Raw genomic sequence first — 19,812 nt, forward strand, 5'->3', positions numbered from 1 at the left:
CTGGGTTAGCTGTTGGAATTGATGATTCTAAGTTAGCTGTGATTCTAAGTTAGCTGTCTAAATTATGAGGGCGAGATCACATTCACCTGATTCAGCTGCTTAAGCAGAGGTGTCTAATGCCATCTGTAAGGGCCTAAGGTGTCTGAAACATCAACATGTGTCCAGACAGCTGAGGTGACTGGAGTGGCTTAAGTCATACCAGTTAGGTCATCTCATCCTTGTTGCTGTGAAGTGGTTACCAACCTGTCTGCTTAGAGCTGGACTGAAGGTATTAAAATGTTACTTCAAATGAGCCATCCAACGACTCTGAAATTTATTGCATTTATTCCAAACCATAATATCAAAAGTGATGGAAAAACTTTGCATTTCAAAGTTTGAAAATTCTACCTTAGGAAAATATTTTCAGGTTTTCTTCTGTGTTTCCTTGATAGCTGGTGTTATTGCTGGGCGAATTTTAAGTATATTTTTCCTGTTCAAGCTGTGTGTGTGATTCATTTGCTCACTTGTTTGTATGAGTAACATTTTTGATCACCCCTCAACGTCCAACTGAAAAGTGTAAAGCCATTGATTTCATTCTGCAGAATTATGATTCATCTTCTCACTAATGTCTTTCCTCTGCGTTTAATCATGCTCCATCTGAAGCAGTCACAAGGGATAGTTCTGACGATTTGTTTATAATGAATTTGGGGTGAGCATTGCGCCAATGGATCACTAGCCACAATGATGTAAACACTTTATTTTGATTTTGAAAGGTTTTTAGTAAAATAAAAAGCTGTAATCTCCTTTCCTGCTAACTGCTTCTGTTAATATCTTCCATAATACAGCCATGTGGGTTTTAGTAATGTAGTTTTTTAGCCCATAGGTCAAAGCAATCTGTTGAAATCAGCTCAGTGACGACAGTCATAGATGGGTGTGCAAAAGCGAGCTAACTCCAGACTGGGGTGCTCCTTTTCAGGGAGAAATGGAATGGAAGCAAAAGGTCTAAAGTGTATCTTTATGTGTTAGCTTATATTTATTTCAGTTATCACAACACTATCTGTAGCCCATATGCTGATATATAGTTGTCATTACAGGACACAAGAGCATGAACAAGATGAAAAAGAGACCCTGTCACTGCTGTGTAAGTTGGGAACAGAGAGAAAACAATCCAATCACTGATCTTGGCTGCTGTTAATTCCAACAGAGTCTGCAGGATGGACATAACAGTGCTCACCATACCTTCTTCTTCCTGTGAATTCAGAGCAATGAGACAGGGTCTTGCATTACTGGATGGGGCTGCTAAAGGGACTGTGTTGGGTAAGGAGAGAGTTGGATATTAGAGGTGGGTTGGAGAATGTAATTTAGCATTTACGTGATCAGAGTGAAATTCGTTACAATAGAATGTTGTATTTAATAATAAGAAGAATTATTTATCTTACTCTTTGAGGCAAGGACTTGAGAACTATACTGAAGAAAAAGCAGGGAATGACATGGACATAAAGAAACAATCCTGAACAGCTTGATCTCTGGAGTTCAGCTACTTAAAACTATTTTGGTTTGAAGAGGCCTGGAAAAGGGTGGAAAAGAGTTTTTCCACATCTTTGATGGAAGTAAATAGCATTTTAGAAAGGACTGCCTGTATTTGGTACACCAGAATGTTACATTTGTCATGACATTAATCAAACCTGAATAAGTATTGAGATGTATAGGAATAAAAGTCAACTTTGGCAAATGTATGTGTTTCCTAGTGAGATCAGGAACAGCATTAGGTTATCCACTGTTAATAAACAAGGTAGGATTTTTCTTGTGTCACTTTAAGCATTTAGAAATCCAGTTTCAGATCTAAGTTTACAAGGCTGCCTCTACAAGCAGCAGAAAGAAAGAGACACTTGGTGATTCATTCTGTCTTAAAATACTCATGCATATATTCATCCTGCCTCTTTCAGACATCTCTCTCTGTATGGGGTGAATCACACTGAAATTTCTGGCCATCTCCATTGACTGCAGAGGGACCAAAGACAACTGACTTTTTAAGCATCAAACATTTGATTCAATTAGTGCACCTTTGCAGAAAGAGTTGTGATGAGGAATATGGATATAAATGAAGAGTGAATCTTGTACCATTAAGCAAAGCCCAATGACTTATGAGTCAGAGATGCAGTCCTATAAAGGCATCTGATGGATTCAAACTCAAATTAAAATGAAGCTGAAAGGTGAACAGTGAAAATACTTCTTAGTGACAATACCAGCTTAAGGAGTTTGGCTTTGCACGTATCAAACCAGAGTACAGTGACATTTCAAACTAACAATATGGAAAACTGATAGCAAATCAGAATGTAATACAAGTGGGGAGAAAGCACGTAATACTTTTTGATAACTTTATGACAAAATAAATGAATATCTACAAACAATTGAAAACTAAGGAAAAAAATGTGCATATGTAAATGAGGTCAAGGCAGTGGCTAAAGTTTAAAAAACCTTATCCCCAAGCATGAACCTTCAATAATCTTTAACTCAAAGAAAAGCAGAATTTTAATTCACACTAGTCCCTACGAATTAGCAAAAATTCTGTATCTCAGACAGAGGAAATATTGATACAGTTTGACATATCAAAACTAGATGGATGTTTACAATCTACACAAATGTTGTCCCGTGGTTCCAGAATAAGACTGGAACCTACTCAGAGAAATTATAATGTACATGCATGCCCTGTCAGTCTTCTCCTAAAAAAGAGATGTTTGCAGAAATTATCCCCAAAAAGGTGGAGTACTGAATAGTGCACAGATCTCTGAAATATCTAAAATTGTATGGACCACTCTTTTGAAATGCAAGGCTCAGAAAGTGACTATCAGTGCTGATATGTAACTTGTTCCAGTGGCCACTCTGAAGTAGTGGTGTCCAGGAGGCTCCAGATTTCACATCTCATGAGGGAAAGCTTATTGGAAACCATATTCTAGAATAAAAACTCAGAGAAATCAAAAACTCTTATATTTCATAAAAGGTACAAAACAAACTTGGCACAGCAATCAAGGCTCTGATATTGGAGCATTCTGGATAATTAGGTGATTGCAATGGTATTCAGCTTATGAATTATTAGGGAAAGGTACAGTAAATGTGCTGCAGGCATTTTAAGATTATTATTTACAAGGAAAAAATTCAGGACAACAGACTGTGAAGAAAATACATATTCCACTGCTGAAAAATGAGTCTTCTTCATAAGTTCACACCTCCTTGTTACTCACTGATCACCACCGGCAATAGACACTGGGCCAGTAGCAAAATGAAACTATGGCAACGGATGAACTTAACATGTTTGTCTCAGCATTAACAAGCATATTGTTCTCTCCAGAAATTAATCACTAAATTTTGTAGAACATAAAAATCACTAAATTCTACTGAAATATTGGAAAATAGGTTGACATGGAAATAAATTCACAAACAAACAAGTTTGAGTTATGATAGGCATCAAAGCCAAATAACAAAGGTAAGGAGGAAGTAAAAATTTTCTTAAGGACAACTGATCATTCAGAGCCTAAACTTTCTGTAGAAATGGGGACACTCTCCTCCTTGTGGTCTGAAAGAGCCTGAGAGAAAGAACAAGCAAAAGAGGGATCTTGTCCCTGTCTTTCCAAGTACAAAGCTAAGTCATAGAGCCTGGAAGCTCTTCTGAGCACTTGTGTCTTGTTGAACAACTCAAGGAATTCTTAGCTTTGTGCTGTGTCCTGCCATCCATGTCCACTTGCAAAGGAGAAGAGCTAGCTATAGCTTTTGTAAGCAACTTCCCAATAAAAATGAGGAAAGGGGGCAGAAATAAGACTCTGCCATGTTCTTCAGACCAGGTTAGTTTTTACCTAGGCTGCCAGCTTCAGCACTGGGCTTTGAATAGAGCCCTACTGTGACTCAGAGGAGTGCATCAACAGTGGAACTACTGGTGAATCTGGTATTGCCCTTGATTTTCATATTGAAAATGTAGAGAACTCCCTTTTGCTTTATTCCAGACTCAACAGAAAACAAATCCACGCTTTTAATGAAATAAATCCAGTTTTAGCTTCCTAGTCACCCAGAAAAAAAAAGCCCTACATACCAGTCATTGTTGTGTTAGAGCATCCTCCTGCACAGCTTTTACCCTTTCAGATGTTTGTTTATTGCTTGAATCTAATTGAATATCCATCTCATTTCAAATAAAATTTAAAAATATATCTCTCTTCTCTTGGTTAAACCTCTTTTCTCCATTTATTATTCAATTCGGTTGGATAATTGCATTCCTTAATGTAATTACTCTATATTTTTCCCCATTTCTTTCGCACAAAGAGATTATGGACCTGAATCTGATATTTGGTAAAGCCAGTAAAGTAATCTGAAATCACTGGATTTATTCCAGTTTTTGCTGTAGTGTAATATAAATCAGGATCTAGCCTATTTGTTTCACCCATAGTTTGAGGTTTATGTTATCAGCTGTAAATCATGTCTGCTACATATTTCAGTATATAGCAGTATAGTGTTACACAAACACAGAATCACAGAATGGATAAGGTTGGAAGGGACCACAGTGGGTCATCTGGTCCAGCCTCTCTGCTCAAGTGGAGTCATCCTAGAGCTCATTGCGCGGTATTGCATCCACACAATTCTTGAATATCTCCAGTGAGGGAGACTCCACAACCTCTCTGGGCAATCTGTTCCAGTGCTCGGTCTCCCACACAGTAAAGAGATTCTTCCTCATACACACACACATGTAAATTCTTATTTTTCAGTCATAGTTGGTTAGAAACTCAAAATAGAGCTCCAAGTATTGTCTGAAGGAGAAAGCTGTTCCTTCAGGCTTGGTTTTGCTTCTGAGTAGGGAGAACAACATGGTCCTGAGGTAACTGATGGGCAATACAACAACATAAAAGTCTATTAGCTCTACCTATACCTGATAATCGATTTCTCCCACAATTATTACTGAAAGTATGTCTGCAGCTCTTGAGTCACAGAACTGTGGAGGTTGGCAGGGACTTCTGAAGACTGTGCAGTGCTCAGCCCTGCTCAGCAGGGTCAGCTAGAGGGGGTCCTCAGTGCCTGGTATTGTCCAGCCCCATTTGGCTGTCACGGTGTCAGGTACTCTGCCCTTGGTGCCTCTGCCAGTGTCTGGCATGGTGTTCCTTGCCTGACTTTTCTGTCCTGACAGCAAACACCTGGAGGTGGATTTCTTTCATCTTCCACTCCTAGAGGTTGCAGCTCTTCTTTCTTGCAAGCAAAGTGCAGACATGGAGCCGCTGTGTGTTTAGATCCAGCGGTTCTGAGAAGGGAGTAGGAAGATGGGACTGAGCCAACTGAGGGAGTTTTTGACTCACGGGGGTCAAACTCATCTGCGGGAGAGCCACACATGCCATGTGTATTAGGGAGGGGTTTGGACCATACTGAATCTTGAAAACCTTGCCACTGTTGCAAGCTCAACAAAACTGATATTTATTACCAAGAGGTGGCCAACCAACCAACCAAACCCAAAAGGGAGGAAGGAGGAGAAGAACAAGCCCCCAGCATGACCTTCCCAGTTACCCAGCTGTTGCCCATAAAGTTATCTTGCCAGCCTAGCATGCCTATAATAATGCCGTAGCAGAAGCTGCATCCTTAGAGAGTCAGTAAGTTCACAAACTGGCGGGCGTCCCCGCCAAAGGCAATGTTGTCCTTTTTGTGAAGCTAGCTCCCCCCAAAGAAGAGTTATCTGCTTTTTATACAATTAATTGAATGACCTCAGCCTCTGCAGGTGTGGCCATTACCGCCTAGCCAGAGGTCCTCCGTCCCACCCCTTATTATGCAAGTGCATCCCTTCAGCGCATGCGTGAGAATTTTGGAATTCCCCCTACACATGCACAGTATGCTTCGGGGCTCTTCCCTAACTGAGTCGGGGGTCGTGACTTCCTCCCCTCTTCTTTGGTTTCTCCTTCAAATGTCCTTGGCAGACGATGAACCAATCACAGAACACCAATTAATATAGTTTATACAAGAAGCTCTCTTTCCAAGGACGAGGTACCAATTTATCAGTACTTGTTTTCTCAAAACTTGGCAGGGAAAGAACAGAACTTTTACAGTTGTCTGGGCCAAACACAGACCAAAAGTATCAGCGTAAATTCACCCTGATACACCATGACATCATGAAGTAAAGGCTCCTGATCACTGAAGAGGATCTGGCTTACAGGAGAGACAGTGACAGGAAAAAAACAACTGCTGCCTCCACTAGTTCCTTCTAACACGACTGACCCCTTTTTCAAAAGGTTTAATCATAGTATAGTACTTACATGGTGTCAGCATCTTAAGAGCCAGTATCATGCAACAGTACCAGAACCTTCTCTAAAATATCTTAATCTTTCGAATGTCTGGGGAGAAAAAAGGACTTTCTAGTGTGGTTCTACTATGCAAGGTATAGGACTCAGCATCATCCTTGCTTCATGCAAACTGACTTAGAAACTGTGTTGACAGCTGATGTGAAGAGGTGCTTCACAAATTGCCTAGGGAGAATAGAATCATAAAATAGTCTGGGTTGGAAGGGACCTTAAAGATCATCTAGTTTCAACCACATGTCAGGGGCAGGGACACCTTCTGCTAAACCAGGTTACCCAGGGCCCCATCCAACCTGGCCTTGAATACTTCCAGGGATGGAGCATCAACCACTCTGAGTAATCTGTTCCGGTGCATCACCACCCTTATTGCAAAAAATTTCTTCCTTATATCTACCTTCTTTTGATATAAAACCATTACTTCTTGTCCTTTCACTACAACCCCTGGTGAAGAGTCTCTCTCCATGGGGATGGGAAAATTCCTCTTCTTTTCCACACGTACATTTCCTTGGGTAATTATTTCCATGGGGCTTTGGCTATGAGGTCGTTGTTTGTTTTGTCTGTGAAAGACACACTACAGCTCCAAATTTCATCTTCTTCTGTGAAACAATAAGTGTATTTGAAGAAATGAGGCATCTTTGTGGCTTGATAGCCTGCTTCTATCTATCCTTCATACTGATGTTACAAAAGGCAGTGTCTGAAGTAGCCTGAAGAGAAAGGAACGATGCTGGGAATCTTCAGGAGTTAGAGTTAGTATCAGCACACAGCTGGAAATTTGATAAACAACCTGCTTAAAATTCATGTGATAATGATTCTGTTATTGTAAATTATATGCTTTCCCCAGCACTAATTGTTTGGGGTTTTGTTACCTGCATGTATGTATGTTGGAGTCTATACAGTGTTTGATGTACCATTTATAGATTTGTATTGTGTCAAAGATTGCAAAGACACCCACCACGCTTGCTTGCTCAATGCCTGGATTTCACATGTAGTCCCCAGGAGTCAGCACATTCCTGTAGGAGCTTGTGGGCTGGGAGTGGGCAGAGGGGTGGGGGTGAACCACAGTTTTCCTTCCAACCTAATGAGTGCCTGCCAGCACAGCTGAGCTGGCAAAGTGAGTGTTCAGTCATTTGCTTCTGGCATAGTCCACACGACTCATTCCCATTTCCCAAAGCCAGCGAAGAGCAAGAAAAACATGCACCATACAAGGGAATTCATCAAATGCACAGAACTCACGAGGCTGCAGAGGTGTTAGTTGACTACCAACTACTTCAGCTCATGCAGAATTACTGGGAAACCGGACTGTGAACATGGTCAGGTGTCAAAGCAGCCAAAGTACACGGGGATTAGCTGGGGTAGCTCCAATCAGTTAGGTGCTTGTGCCCAGGGATATAAGGCACTTCTGGAATCAGTGAGGGGAGGGAGGTGACTTCAGTCACCATCACCTCTTCTCTAAATGATCCTTTGGATGAGCACTTTTTCTCTCAGCTATCCATGGGGGAATTTAGTGAAATTAGGCAGTTACTGCATATGCCAAAAACAGGTGGTATGACTGCCCCATTTCCCCCTAACTGTGTCACAGAATGACAGAATCTCCAAGATTGGAGGAGGCCTCCAAAGATGCCCAAGTCCAAGCCCCTGCTCAAGCAGGGTCAGCTAGAGATGATTGCACAGAACTGTGTCCAGTGGGGTTTTGAGTACCTTCAAGGATGGAGACTCCACAACTTTTCTGGGTAACCTCTTCCAGTGTTTGATCACCTGCACAGTAAAGAAGCATTTTCTTACATTAAGACAATTTCCTGAACCTGAGTTTGTGCGCACTGCCTCTTGTCTCCCTGGGCACCCCTGAGAGGAGACTGGCTCTGCCATATTTGTTCCCCTCATTTGGTGTTTAGACACACACTGATAAGACCCTCTGAACCTTCTCTTCTCCAGGCTGAACAGCCCTAGCCCTCTCAGATTTCGTTTGTATGACCAATGCTTACCTTTGTGGCTGTTTGCTGGACTCGCTCCAGTAAGTCCGTGTCTGTCTGGTAGGGGGAGCCCAGCAGTGGATCCAGTGACCTGGTGAACTGGTGAGATGTGTCTCACCAGTGCAGAGCAGAGGGGAAGGATCACCCCCCTCAACCTCCTGGCAGCACTTTTCCTGAAGCAACATGAAAAGGAAATGGTTTTATGTAACTGTGTTTAGGGGAAGTAAGCAAAACAACACAGAACTGGTTTTCAAGGACAGGGCTGGACATAGTTGGTGCTGTCTTCTCAGTGGAATTTGGGTCCTTTTTCAGTAAGATCTTTGGAAGCACTCAGTTTATTCTTCCTTAGGAACAGCCAGAGTTCTGTTTGTTTGCACTTGGTCCCTTTGAACTCTGGGCACTTGCTGAGGAGGCTGGAGGGTAATGAGAGGAGGGGAAAGAAGTCGGTCCAAATGAAGCTGTGTTAGCAACAGTTTGGGAGATCTTTTGAAATCATTAAACAGCAAACAAGGTTCCGTAAGTCACGTTTTGCTATTGAACTCAAGTATTTTTTCCTTACGTCTTTAATAAAATTTTGTTTTGTAGAACTGTGCTCACACTGGCAGCTTAGTACTGGCAAGCCAAGTGGGAGCTGCAGACCTGATAAACCTGTGCAGGAATTGCTGTAAGATATTCCAGGGAAAAAACCTTGCTTGGCCAGGATCTTTGGATGATAATCGAGTGGAGAGCATTTGAAATAGCACAAGCACATGTGGGACACATGATAGCATTGCAGGAAAGCTATTAAACAAATGATACCAGGTCTTAAAACTGGAAGAACTGTTTTCCCCTTTCTACATGGTGACTTAATGCCCATTGCCTCTAAAGGCCCCAGTAAATCATATAAAATGTTTGCTAACCATGCTGCTGAAACATTTTAGAGTAAGTTCCAGCTGCTGCTGAAGCCCTTTCCTACCTCCCAAGCTGGCTGGCATGGGCCTCTTGAGGTCCAGCAGGGCAAAGAGCAGGCAGATACATCTTCGTATTGCACTTGCCTGCTGCTGGCACAGCCTGGACTGCCTCAAGTTGGGGATTGACTGTTTAATAAATTTCCATCTTTTAAATCTGACCTTCCTATGGACCTGTGAAAGCAGCAGTTAAGGTGTTACTTAATGAAGTACTGGAGTACTAGTCTACTAAGTATTTCTCAAAAGCCTTTTTCTCTGGGCAGCTGATGGCCTCTTTGAGCATTTCAGAAAAGGGACATGTTTTTAAACTCAACCTTCACTGCTGTTGCTACTTGTTACACAACGGTAGAGTTTTACTGTTTTTCTTGATCTCTACTTTGGATTGTGTTGTCCTTGTTAGTATTAAATAAGCGTTCTCCTGCCAGAGTAACCTCACTGGAACAGAATAGTCCCCTTTATTGATAGTCACCTTTATTGATGCCATGTGGCACCCAAATACCTTGTTTATTGTGAATCTCTCCCCCACAGTGGCTTGAAGTCAAAGTATGTTGCTTTTTTTTTCCTTTTCCCTTTCATAATTTTTGCCAGAAAACACAATGGAAGATGAATAGCAGTGTTTCAATTGTCATATTACATGGCTGGAAGTATGGAAATTGGAAGCAAATTTATAGTTTAAAATGGTAAAATTTACTAAAGAAAGAAATGCTTGCAGAGTGATCTTTCCTCTTCTTGAAAACTTAGTGATTGTGCAGCTGTTCTCTCCTGTCTTTTCCTAATGCATATTTGTAGATTTTCACAAAGAAAATGCATGTTTGCAAAACTGTGATTATAAGTTAATTAAAAATAGTTTTAATTTAGAAAACTAAATGTGTTGGTGGTAGCATACTCATTGCTAATGGGTGACTGTACTTTTTCTATAGTAATAAGAGATTCAGTGAAGCTCTAGAAGATGTTAGGATATGATTAACTAGATAATCTGTGTATTTGAGTTTTTATTCCCAAACAAGGTGGATCTCCCATAGCCAGAAGTGTGAGATTATATTTGGTAATTTTATGAGACTCTTGAGCTTTCTTACAGATTGTAATTCGGTTCTATAAGAAAAGAGCTTTAAAACATGGAGAAAGAATGAATGCTTCTAATTCCAGAAAGGCATTGTGACCAGCTTGGTCAGCATGTCTCAAACAGAGCCCAGCAGATTTTGCACCATGCTGTGCTGGAGCAGCAAATAAAAGTACAGAACCCAGCAGTCCCAAATTATACCTTTCTCAAATACTAGGTTGATTCTGTGGAAAAAATAAGTGTTTGAGAGTGTTTATCATAATGTCAGCTGTGGTTTTCATTTACTATAGGATATTCTATGGTGAAGTACATCAGATATGGATGGAAGGTGTTTGGGACTTACTGGATTACCTGTGGCAGACAAGCAGCTGACCAAAATTAGGGACCCATATCACAGAAGCAGAAAGCTGGTGTCTTGTTTCTCTGAATCTGATGATAGAAAAGGTTACATGTGGATATGTGTGTTTATTCATGTATTCTTACATGCTTAATCTCCATGTTCTATAGATGTTCTATAGTGTTTTTTGTTCACAATATTGAAAACAATACAGGTAACTTTGGACGATGGAGCTGAGATTCACAGTTCTGTCTGCTTCCACCTGTGTAGTGCCAGTTCCAAGGGCTTTAAAGTTAACACAACAAAGATTGAAAAGTTGCTATTACAGAAAAGTTGTCAGTCAAAACCACCTGAGTTTTGCTCATTGAAGAGGCTTTTTTGTCATTGATAGGTGTTGTTGAGTTAAACATTAATGGGGATAAGAATCTACATGAAGAGTCAAGTAAAAAAACACTTGGCTAAATTAAGAGAGCCAAAAGATGTCTTATGAATCTACCTAAGGTAGTTACCATAACTGCTGAGAATCATTAGAGGTCTTTGGGGTCCTAGGCAAAGCACGTTATGACTGCAAAGGTAACAGAGCTTAAATTAAAAAAAAAACAAACAAACCAAAACCGGGAAATAAACAGGCTCCATGAAGACTAAAACAAATAAACCAGTCATTGTTTCATGTAAAAGCTATCTGAGCTGGAGCTAGAGAAATAACTGTATTAGTATGCTATAGTCTCCATGGGATTTAAATTCACATTTTGCCAAATTAGGTCAATGTCATAAATGAGAAGATGGGGACTTCAGAGATAAAGCTGGGGCAATTGTTCTAAATACTGTGAATTGCAAACCAGTTGTTCGGTCAAGACTACTGATTTCTGGATATCTGAGTATACAACTATTCCTGTGGCAATTAACTGGGAAGTTAAACCCTTGCATATTTGTTCTAAGTTTACCAAAACATGTGAATGGGAGACTGGCAAAGCTTCAGAATAAATTTAGAGCAAGCAGTGTGCTGCCCTTAGTTAACAGCTGGGTGAGCCCTTGCAGCAGGTTCTTGTAGTTCAGAAAGATGAAGGAGGAGTGATTAGCTTTGAACCTGCTCAAGGAAGGTTCCCATAAAGGAAATTATATAAATAGATCGATATGTTGGAATAGAACTAAGTATGTCCTTCTGAGGAGAAAGAAATTACCCCTTCGAAACAGGGGAATATGCCAAAAGCAATCGATTAATATCAGGACTGGGTAGTCATATGGACTAGAAATCAAGGCATTCAGTGTGGTGCAGTCATTAGAGATAGATGCTAAACTGGAGATAAAAATGGAAATGCAAAGCTAGGCTCAGGAAAAAAATTCATCACTTTGCAGTTCTGTACAGGACAAGTTAAGTGTTGTCTGTCATCTGACTAAAAAATAACTGAAAGACATCTGTCATGAAGCAAACTGTAGCAGAATGGGAAAAATTAAAGAAGAGGATTTCTCTAAAGTTCTGTCAAAGGATGTCTTTCTTGAAATGTCAAAGAACCTGGAAGTATCTCAAAGGGCCAACATGAGTAATACTGAAATTACTGTATTTATCTATACATACATGCATATTTTGTATTTCTGGTTGTTTTATGTTTAATATTTATAAGTGTGTATACCAAATGTATTTGATTAATGCATTGAATATCTCCAGAGTTAACAGTGTGAAATGTAAACCATCTAGTGCAAATCAACTATGCATTATATATATAAATATACATCTGTGTATACATATGTGTATATATACATTTATGTGTACAAATATATAGGAATTAAATTTATTGTTCCAGTTTCATAATTTTTTGAGACCAAGTGTGTGGAGTCTTGCATTGCTTCCTCCCAGTGGAACACCTCGTGCTGTATGTTACAAGCCTCTCTGTCCACAGCATTGGACCTGTGAGGGATAGGTGCTAATGTGGGTGTCATATCAGAAGAGATTTTCAAGACAAAGAGTAATTCTGTGGACATCCCTGAATTTCTGATTTTTTTTGGTAAATTCAAAGAAAAAAATTAAGTAATCTTTTTCAATCTTAGTGTAAAAAAATGCTGTATGTTGCCTAATTTTAAGGCAAATAAGTAGTCTGTCTCCAGGCCTTGAGATTCCTAAATGAAGGAAGAATGTTGCCTTTTTCAATATTTTCAGCCTCCAATATTCAAATATGACTAAGGTTCATGTTCACTAACAGATCTGGGAAATTGTGTTTGACAGAAAGCAGCAGTGAGTACCAATGTGAAATTCAGTCTTTATGTCAATTCCAGTTTAATGGCCACGTTTGGCTAATTGTATTCATTTATTTTCAAGGCAAAATGGGGAAACAAAACAGCAAGCTGGCCCCCGAGGTGATGGAGGATCTGGTGAAGAGCACGGAGTTCAATGAACACGAGCTAAAACAGTGGTACAAAGGATTTCTAAAGGACTGTCCAAGTGGTAGACTGAACCTTGAGGAGTTTCAGCAGCTCTACGTAAAAGTAAGTTATTTAACTTACTTATAACTAAGTTCCTACTATTTGACTGCAGAAAAAGTTATGCAGTAAAATAAAGCAAACATGTGGTCAAGACTTGCTGGTCATTTAGACTTAGGAATAACTTTACTGGGAGAAGCAATGATGATGAGATAAATGGGAAGTGCTACTGTCATCACACCAGAGATTCATGTAACTGCAGTGACCGGAAACAAAAGTTTTGAAAAAGAGCTGTGATATATTCACAAGAAAAATATTCTCTATGCTCTGCAATTCATGGGCCTCTTTCACCCTCAAAAGATGGTTGTGGTCCTGCTCAATACCAACTGTGTGATTGCTGGACATACTTATATGGCAGTGGTGAAGTTTCATGGTAGTATGAGCTGCAGATAAATTACACACTGTGCACAAAGGAATACTGTCTATAAATTTTAAGTATTACCTTTATTTTTTTTCCCTATTGTCACTTTGTTCTCATTTTATTGGAAAGGAAAAGCAGGCTGATCTGTTTATTTTCTTCTTATTTTTCATTATTTTATCAAGTTCAATTTAGTCTTTTCCTTACATTTATTATGTATTTATTCTGTAACAAGAAGAGTATGGGGGTAGCATAAGAAGTGTATTCATGTTACAAAGAAAATTATATTTTAATTCAGAATTGAATGTCTGCCTAAAGGTCAGAGATTTCAAAGTAATGTTAATTAGGAGAAATATTGGATGGCAGTGATGAACAGTAAGATCAGAACAGCTCATAAATACGTGAGGCTGAATAAAAATAAAAAAGCCTTTCAAATGTAAGTAGTTAGTGTTGAGCACACTGGCAGTTTCTTCAGACAAGTGGTACTGTTGTTCCCCTCAAATGCATGCTACAGTTCTTTCCTAAATTTCTTCAGCCTTGAACCCAATCATTCTGCAAATTATGCCTAGCCCCTTTTTCTTTCTAATGAATGGTCTAGCAAAAACTTCCAACTCCAGCTTGCATAAATAAGCTTCTGTCTTCATATTTTAATATTTATGGCTCAAGATGTTGCCTCACAATCCTTTTCTTAAGAAATGAATGACTTTGTAATAAATGTTATTTTCAGATGAAAGAATTTTTACAGCCTCAGGTATTATGCATGTTATCGACTGATAATTTATAACTTCTGTTTTAAACAGTTCTTCTGAGTGCACTTCCAGCAAGAGCAGACATCTAGTAATTTCTCATACATGTTTTTGAGAAAAGCAAATGGTCTTTACAAAATTCCTAATAAAGTATGTCAGCTCTTTAGCAATAATTACTTTCTTTTTGGCAAATCACAGTAAACGGATTAATTTTTTTTTTAATAGTTTTTGTGTGCTGTGAGAAAAAATACCTTCTGAAACCAGCTGAAAACTGTTAGGACTACCTCCCCTCAAAGGGGCATTTGAAGTGTTCATAGATATTTCGCAAGATACTTTACTAATGAAGACATACCAGAGAGTAAATTCAATATCATGTTTACAGAAATGGTAGTGCAAAAAATAACAGGAAAAGCATAAGCAGTATTTCGCTCTTGAAATTTGAAGACAGCTTTCTAATCTTACTAAACTGCAATATCTAACCTTTAGTTTTATAGCCTCATATATCTTTAGATATGCACATCAAATACAATCGTCTCCCTTGCTTTGGTAGTTGTGGGTTTTGAGTTTTGCTGTGTAATGGCACTGTCATATATTTAGTCCAGTTTATTGCCATCCTATATACAGTGTGTATACAGGGCAAAATACTAATTTTGCAGAGGAGAAATACGATTAGCTGTAGTAAATCCAGAGCTGTACTTCTCTTTCTGTTACAGAAATGCTTGTAAAATAATGTCTCTGAGGAGCCAATAGTCTGAGTGTTGGCCATGGTGGCGACTTCTCCTGTGCAGGACATTCTGCCTGCTCCAGCTGCTGGCTGCAGACAAAACCCCAGATGCGAAATTTGCTCTTTCCAGGAGGAGCCACCAACAGGAGACCCAAATCATTATGATTGCAGTTACAGCACTTCAGTCCCCTTAAAGCATGTTCAGGGTGAAAATACATGAAGCATGTATTGATTTGTAATTCTTCTGCACAAGCTTGTATTTGGGAGGGATGACATTTATCTGTTGGTCTAAACTGTATTTTATTGAAGAAGATTTCCATAGATCAATATATTTTGAAAAGAAATACAAGACTTACCTTCATTTCAGATTTATATTTACTTAAGATGACATTGTTTCTTTGTTCATGTGTTGTGTGGTGCACTGTCACATGCATTGATAAAAAGGTGTTGGTAATATAACTAAGATGCAAAGATAGCTCTTTTTTTTAACTCACACACAGTAAAAAATATCCTCAGCTTAAAAAGCACAAACATTTTATATTATACGAGGAGCAATATTTTGAGGTGAATTTCTTTGATGTCTCCACTTCTCTTCCATCATAATTGCAGAGTGGGGTGTACAATCTTGGAGAACAGGAGCTGCTTTTTTTTTTTTTTTGGTTAATGAAATGTAACTAGAGGTGTCCTGAGATCCGACCTAATATGTTACTGTATCTAATGCCTGCTAATAAGCTTGATTTGATCTGAAGCAGAACATTCAGAACATGTGTGATGTGGATGTCAGGTCCTCCACACCAACTCTACCAAGTCTACGTATTTGCATCAATTGTACTGTGCTGTTGACTGATGTAGATGAAGACTGTATTGACTAAAGGGGGAATCACTCTAGTTTGGCTTGGAAACATTTGCTATTGAAGTTTCCATTATGAATACCAATCATCCAGTGCTTAAAATAAATAGCAGTTACATAAATGGACTCTACAGAAAAATTATTTGCAGCGCTTTCAGTGGAAGTGTCTATAAAAATACTTAGTCAAGAACACCTCTTAAATAAGCAGCTAATAGGCAGAAGCGTACTTTATACTGTTGCATATTTAGCATCTTCTGCAATATAACAGATTCGTTAAAAATATTGGTTCATTTTTGGGTAGATAGATTCTTCTTGGGATCCAAAATCTGTGGTGTTATGGTTTGAGATCCCCAAAATCCAATTCCCTAGTATAAGCCCCCTCCCACATCTCAACCTAATGTGGGATGATTTTTTCCAGACAAAACATGAGACTCAAAATGGGGGAAAGGGAATATATTACAATGACTATACAAATAAATATTATTATACATTATACACATGATCTCAACTATCTCTACCATGACGTAAGTATTTACAATTGATCAGATCTCTTCTCCCCTCCAAATAAAAGTCTAGGAGGGAAGAAGGACAGATCCCTTCTTCAAGGCAGCAATATCTCTAAGGCATCAGTCATCTGTCCTTTTCTCATGCAGCAGCTGATGGCTGGATTTCTGCCAGAACACACGAGGGAGGCCTCCAAGCTCCTCTTGGCCCCTTGACGCAGGCAAAGGGGTCTTCTGTGGGCTACGTTCACCCCAGACAAAGGTCGTTCCACCACGGTCATACCATGAAGCACAGGGGGTCTTCGTGACGGTCTGGTATCTTCAGGAGACTCAGACCCTTGCAGAGCTCCTGTACCCTGCCTCAAGATGGCTGCGAGCTTCTTTGTAGCTTGCAGCAAGGGAGGGCCCCAAGGTCAACCTCCTGTACACTGTCCTGGCTGAGCTCTCAGGACAACCGAGTTTCTTAGCTCCTTTGCTCCATTTAGGACTTCTAATCAATAAGAGTCCACCCCCTCCATTTTGAGGGATCTCAAAGAAAGTTTAGGGGAGTTTTGCAGTTCTTACCCCCAAGCTTTCTCTCTGTAGAAACTTAGTGCTGTTCTCTGCTGCTGTTCTTTCTCTCTCAGCTCTCCTTCCAGGAGTTATCTCTGCGGTGTTACATGCCTGTTCGCTGCTTCTTCAGTTCTGTTCTTATCTGTTGGCTTTTAGCCATAGCCTCTGTTCACTGCCGTCTCTACCGCTGCTTTCCAGTATCTCTTGTTGCGGCTCACAGTGAAGAAATATCCCCCAGTTCATAGCTACAGACACATAGTCCAACTTAACACTGTTCCAAGTCTCCGTAGCCCCCTTGCTGGGGCTGGAGGGGGGGCAGAGGCCCCCCAGAGGGCTCCTGCCCTCTCCTCGTGGCTCTTACAACATGGCTACCTCTTCTACCACCAAACTACAACTACTTCTCTTCCGTTTACTTGTGATATGTTTATATTTTGCAGAAGCGTTCATTGGCTAAAACTTCAAAACTTCCAGGATCACCACTCCCTGGGGTTTTACCATTTTCAGCTGCAGGGGGAAAACCTGGTTCAAACTACTACATGTGGCAAGCTGTTAGGGCTCATCTTTCCCTGCATGATACTGAATGACATGAATGCTTCAGCAGTTTTTGAAATAGTTTATTGAAAAATTGGTTATATACTGCAAGCCCAGAGCCACAAAGAGACCTAAATGCTGAAACACCGAGTTAGCTGTCCTGACAGTCTGCATAGAGCATGGGAGGGGGAAAAATCTGTGGATAACATCATGAAGAAGCTAAAACTCAAGCCAGCATGTTGTAAACAAATGTGGAATTGGTATTCTACATTTCTCCAGGGTATATGTATCTGCTTTTATATGGGACTTGCACCTTTCAAACCTCTCCCACAGATAACTATCTAGAACATTAGAAGTCCAGACAAAAACAACTGACTGGAGTCCTTTCACTTTCTCTCTTGAGTGACGAAGATAATATAATTGCCTTATCACAGTGGTTTTAGTACTCCTTCAGGTGTAGAAAACTGAATCTATTAGAGGAAGAGCACTGCCAGAAGGTTGAGGGAGGTGATCCTGTCCCTTTACTCAGCCCTGCTGAGGCTACATCTGAAGTGCTGTGTCCAGTTCTGGGCAACTCAGTACAGGAGAGACAAGGAGTTCCTGGAGCAAGTCCATTGTAGGGCAACATAGATGATCAGGGGACTGGAGCATCTCCCTTATGAGGGAAGGCTGAGGGATCTGGACCTGTTCAGTCTTGAGAACAGGCAGCTGAGAGGGGACATCATCAATGTCCATAAATATCTGAAGAGAGGATGTCAAGAGGATGGAGCCGGGCTCTTCCCTGTGGTGCCCAGCAATAGGACAGAAACTGATACACAGGAACTTCCACCTGAATATGAGGAGGAGCTTCTTTCCTGTGCGGGTGACCGAGCACTGGAACAGATTGCCCAAAGAGGTGGTGCAGTCTCCCTCACTGGAGATATTCAGGAACTGTCTGGATGCAATCCTGTGCCATGTGCTCTAGGATGACTCTGCTGGAGCAGGGAGGTTAAACCACTGCGATTTCTTCTAACCTTACCCATTTTGTGAATTATCTTGTCCCTGTTTGAATCTGCACTGCTCACTCTCTCATTTATCTACCTGTGATGAGATATCACCTTTTGGGATGCTGACAATATCCCAATTAACCTCTTTTTCTGCAGGAAATAGCATCAGACAGGCTGAAACCTAGAATTTCCCTGTTCAAAGAGAATACCCTAACTTAATCCTGCCTGGCTTTCTTAATTTTCCTTTTTTCTCTTCTAAAAAGTCCTTAATTCTTTTATCTTACATAAAACTTCATTAGCATTGTGAGCAGAGAGCTAAGAAATTAATATACAAAACTGTCATTAAAATAAAATATACTAATAAAAAATTCTGGAGTGTTCCTGTCATTCTTAAGGGTTTCTTGGAGTCTAGAGGGCCAAATACATTTTTCTTCAGATCTTTTGAATTCACTGGGTTTAGATGAATATGCCCTAGAGTGTGTAAGTGTGCATAATCACTGCTAATGTTCACAGGAATTATGTATGTTTATTAAGTGGAAAATAGGCTTCTATATTGTGATACTTCTTGGAACTGGGTCACTGAACATGAAAAGCATATCCTCTGCATTAACAACAGAAATAAGCATCAATGGTCGTATAACTGAAAGGGTAGGGTTAGGAATGATCATGATATAATGCTAGCATTAAATAAAGCAATTCACTTTGTGAATTTATGGCACCTATATATTTAGCTATGTTCTAGAGTTTTATAGGTAACATTTAAATGAAAAAAAAAGATGAAGAAAAAGTGATGCTATTTGATTAATTACAATCAAATGGTTTGTCATATTTTTGGCTTCTATCTCACATTTCTGACCTTGAAGGGAATTGATTTCTAGTCCTTCATTTTAATATGTGTAGGACAAAAGAATCTCAAAGATCTATTGAAATTTAAGAGGGTGGATTTGCAGCCTCTTTTTCTCTATCCAGATTTTCAAGACAGGCTAGTATCTTTCTAAAGATGGCACAGAGCTACTCAAAATTCTAGGTTAGGGCTGCTTTTCAAGCTTTCAGTGGCTGCAAAAAAGTAGGATTCCAGAATGGCACAGCTGTGTTTACAGATGTCCTGAAGATAGATGCAGTTGTACTGGCAGAAACTGATTTTTCTGGGATCATCTCTTTTAACTGGTAGAGCTGTGGTGGTTTTATGAGTGTGGTTTGGCTACTTAAGTTCTCCCTATAATAGAAGTACTTTTGTGGTACTTTATACATACCAATGTTAGGTATATTATGCCTAATATAATTATTATATTTAGTATATTGTACCAATCCTGTATTACTAAAGAACTACAGCATGTTTTTGAAATAATGCCAATTATAAGAAATACTGATCTATCACACAATGATTTTAGCTCATGTGTTGCTGCCTTCCAGAAGATTGCATCTGGCGCACCAGCAGACTTCCTGGACAATATGACAGGATGTTTGTTTGATG

General features: G+C 39.8%; 1 protein-coding gene across 5 annotated transcripts in view; it reads left to right on the top strand.

Moving 5' to 3' along the window:
- The window catches only part of VSNL1 (visinin like 1), a 92,208-nt gene that overhangs the window by 26,921 nt on the left and 45,475 nt on the right, over positions 1-19,812 (top strand). For all 5 annotated transcript variants that reach the window (XM_027640954.1, XM_027640951.1, XM_027640955.1 and 2 more), the window contains exon 2: positions 12,928-13,094. In XM_027640954.1, the coding sequence (XP_027496755.1) occupies positions 12,933-13,094 (162 nt within the window). In that variant the 5' untranslated portion in view covers positions 12,928-12,932. The remainder of the gene's footprint in view (positions 1-12,927; positions 13,095-19,812) is intronic.

This window comes from Corapipo altera, unplaced genomic scaffold (assembly GCF_003945725.1).
Source record: "Corapipo altera isolate COAL_440 unplaced genomic scaffold, ASM394572v1 46, whole genome shotgun sequence".
Taxonomy (NCBI): domain Eukaryota; kingdom Metazoa; phylum Chordata; class Aves; order Passeriformes; family Pipridae; genus Corapipo; species Corapipo altera.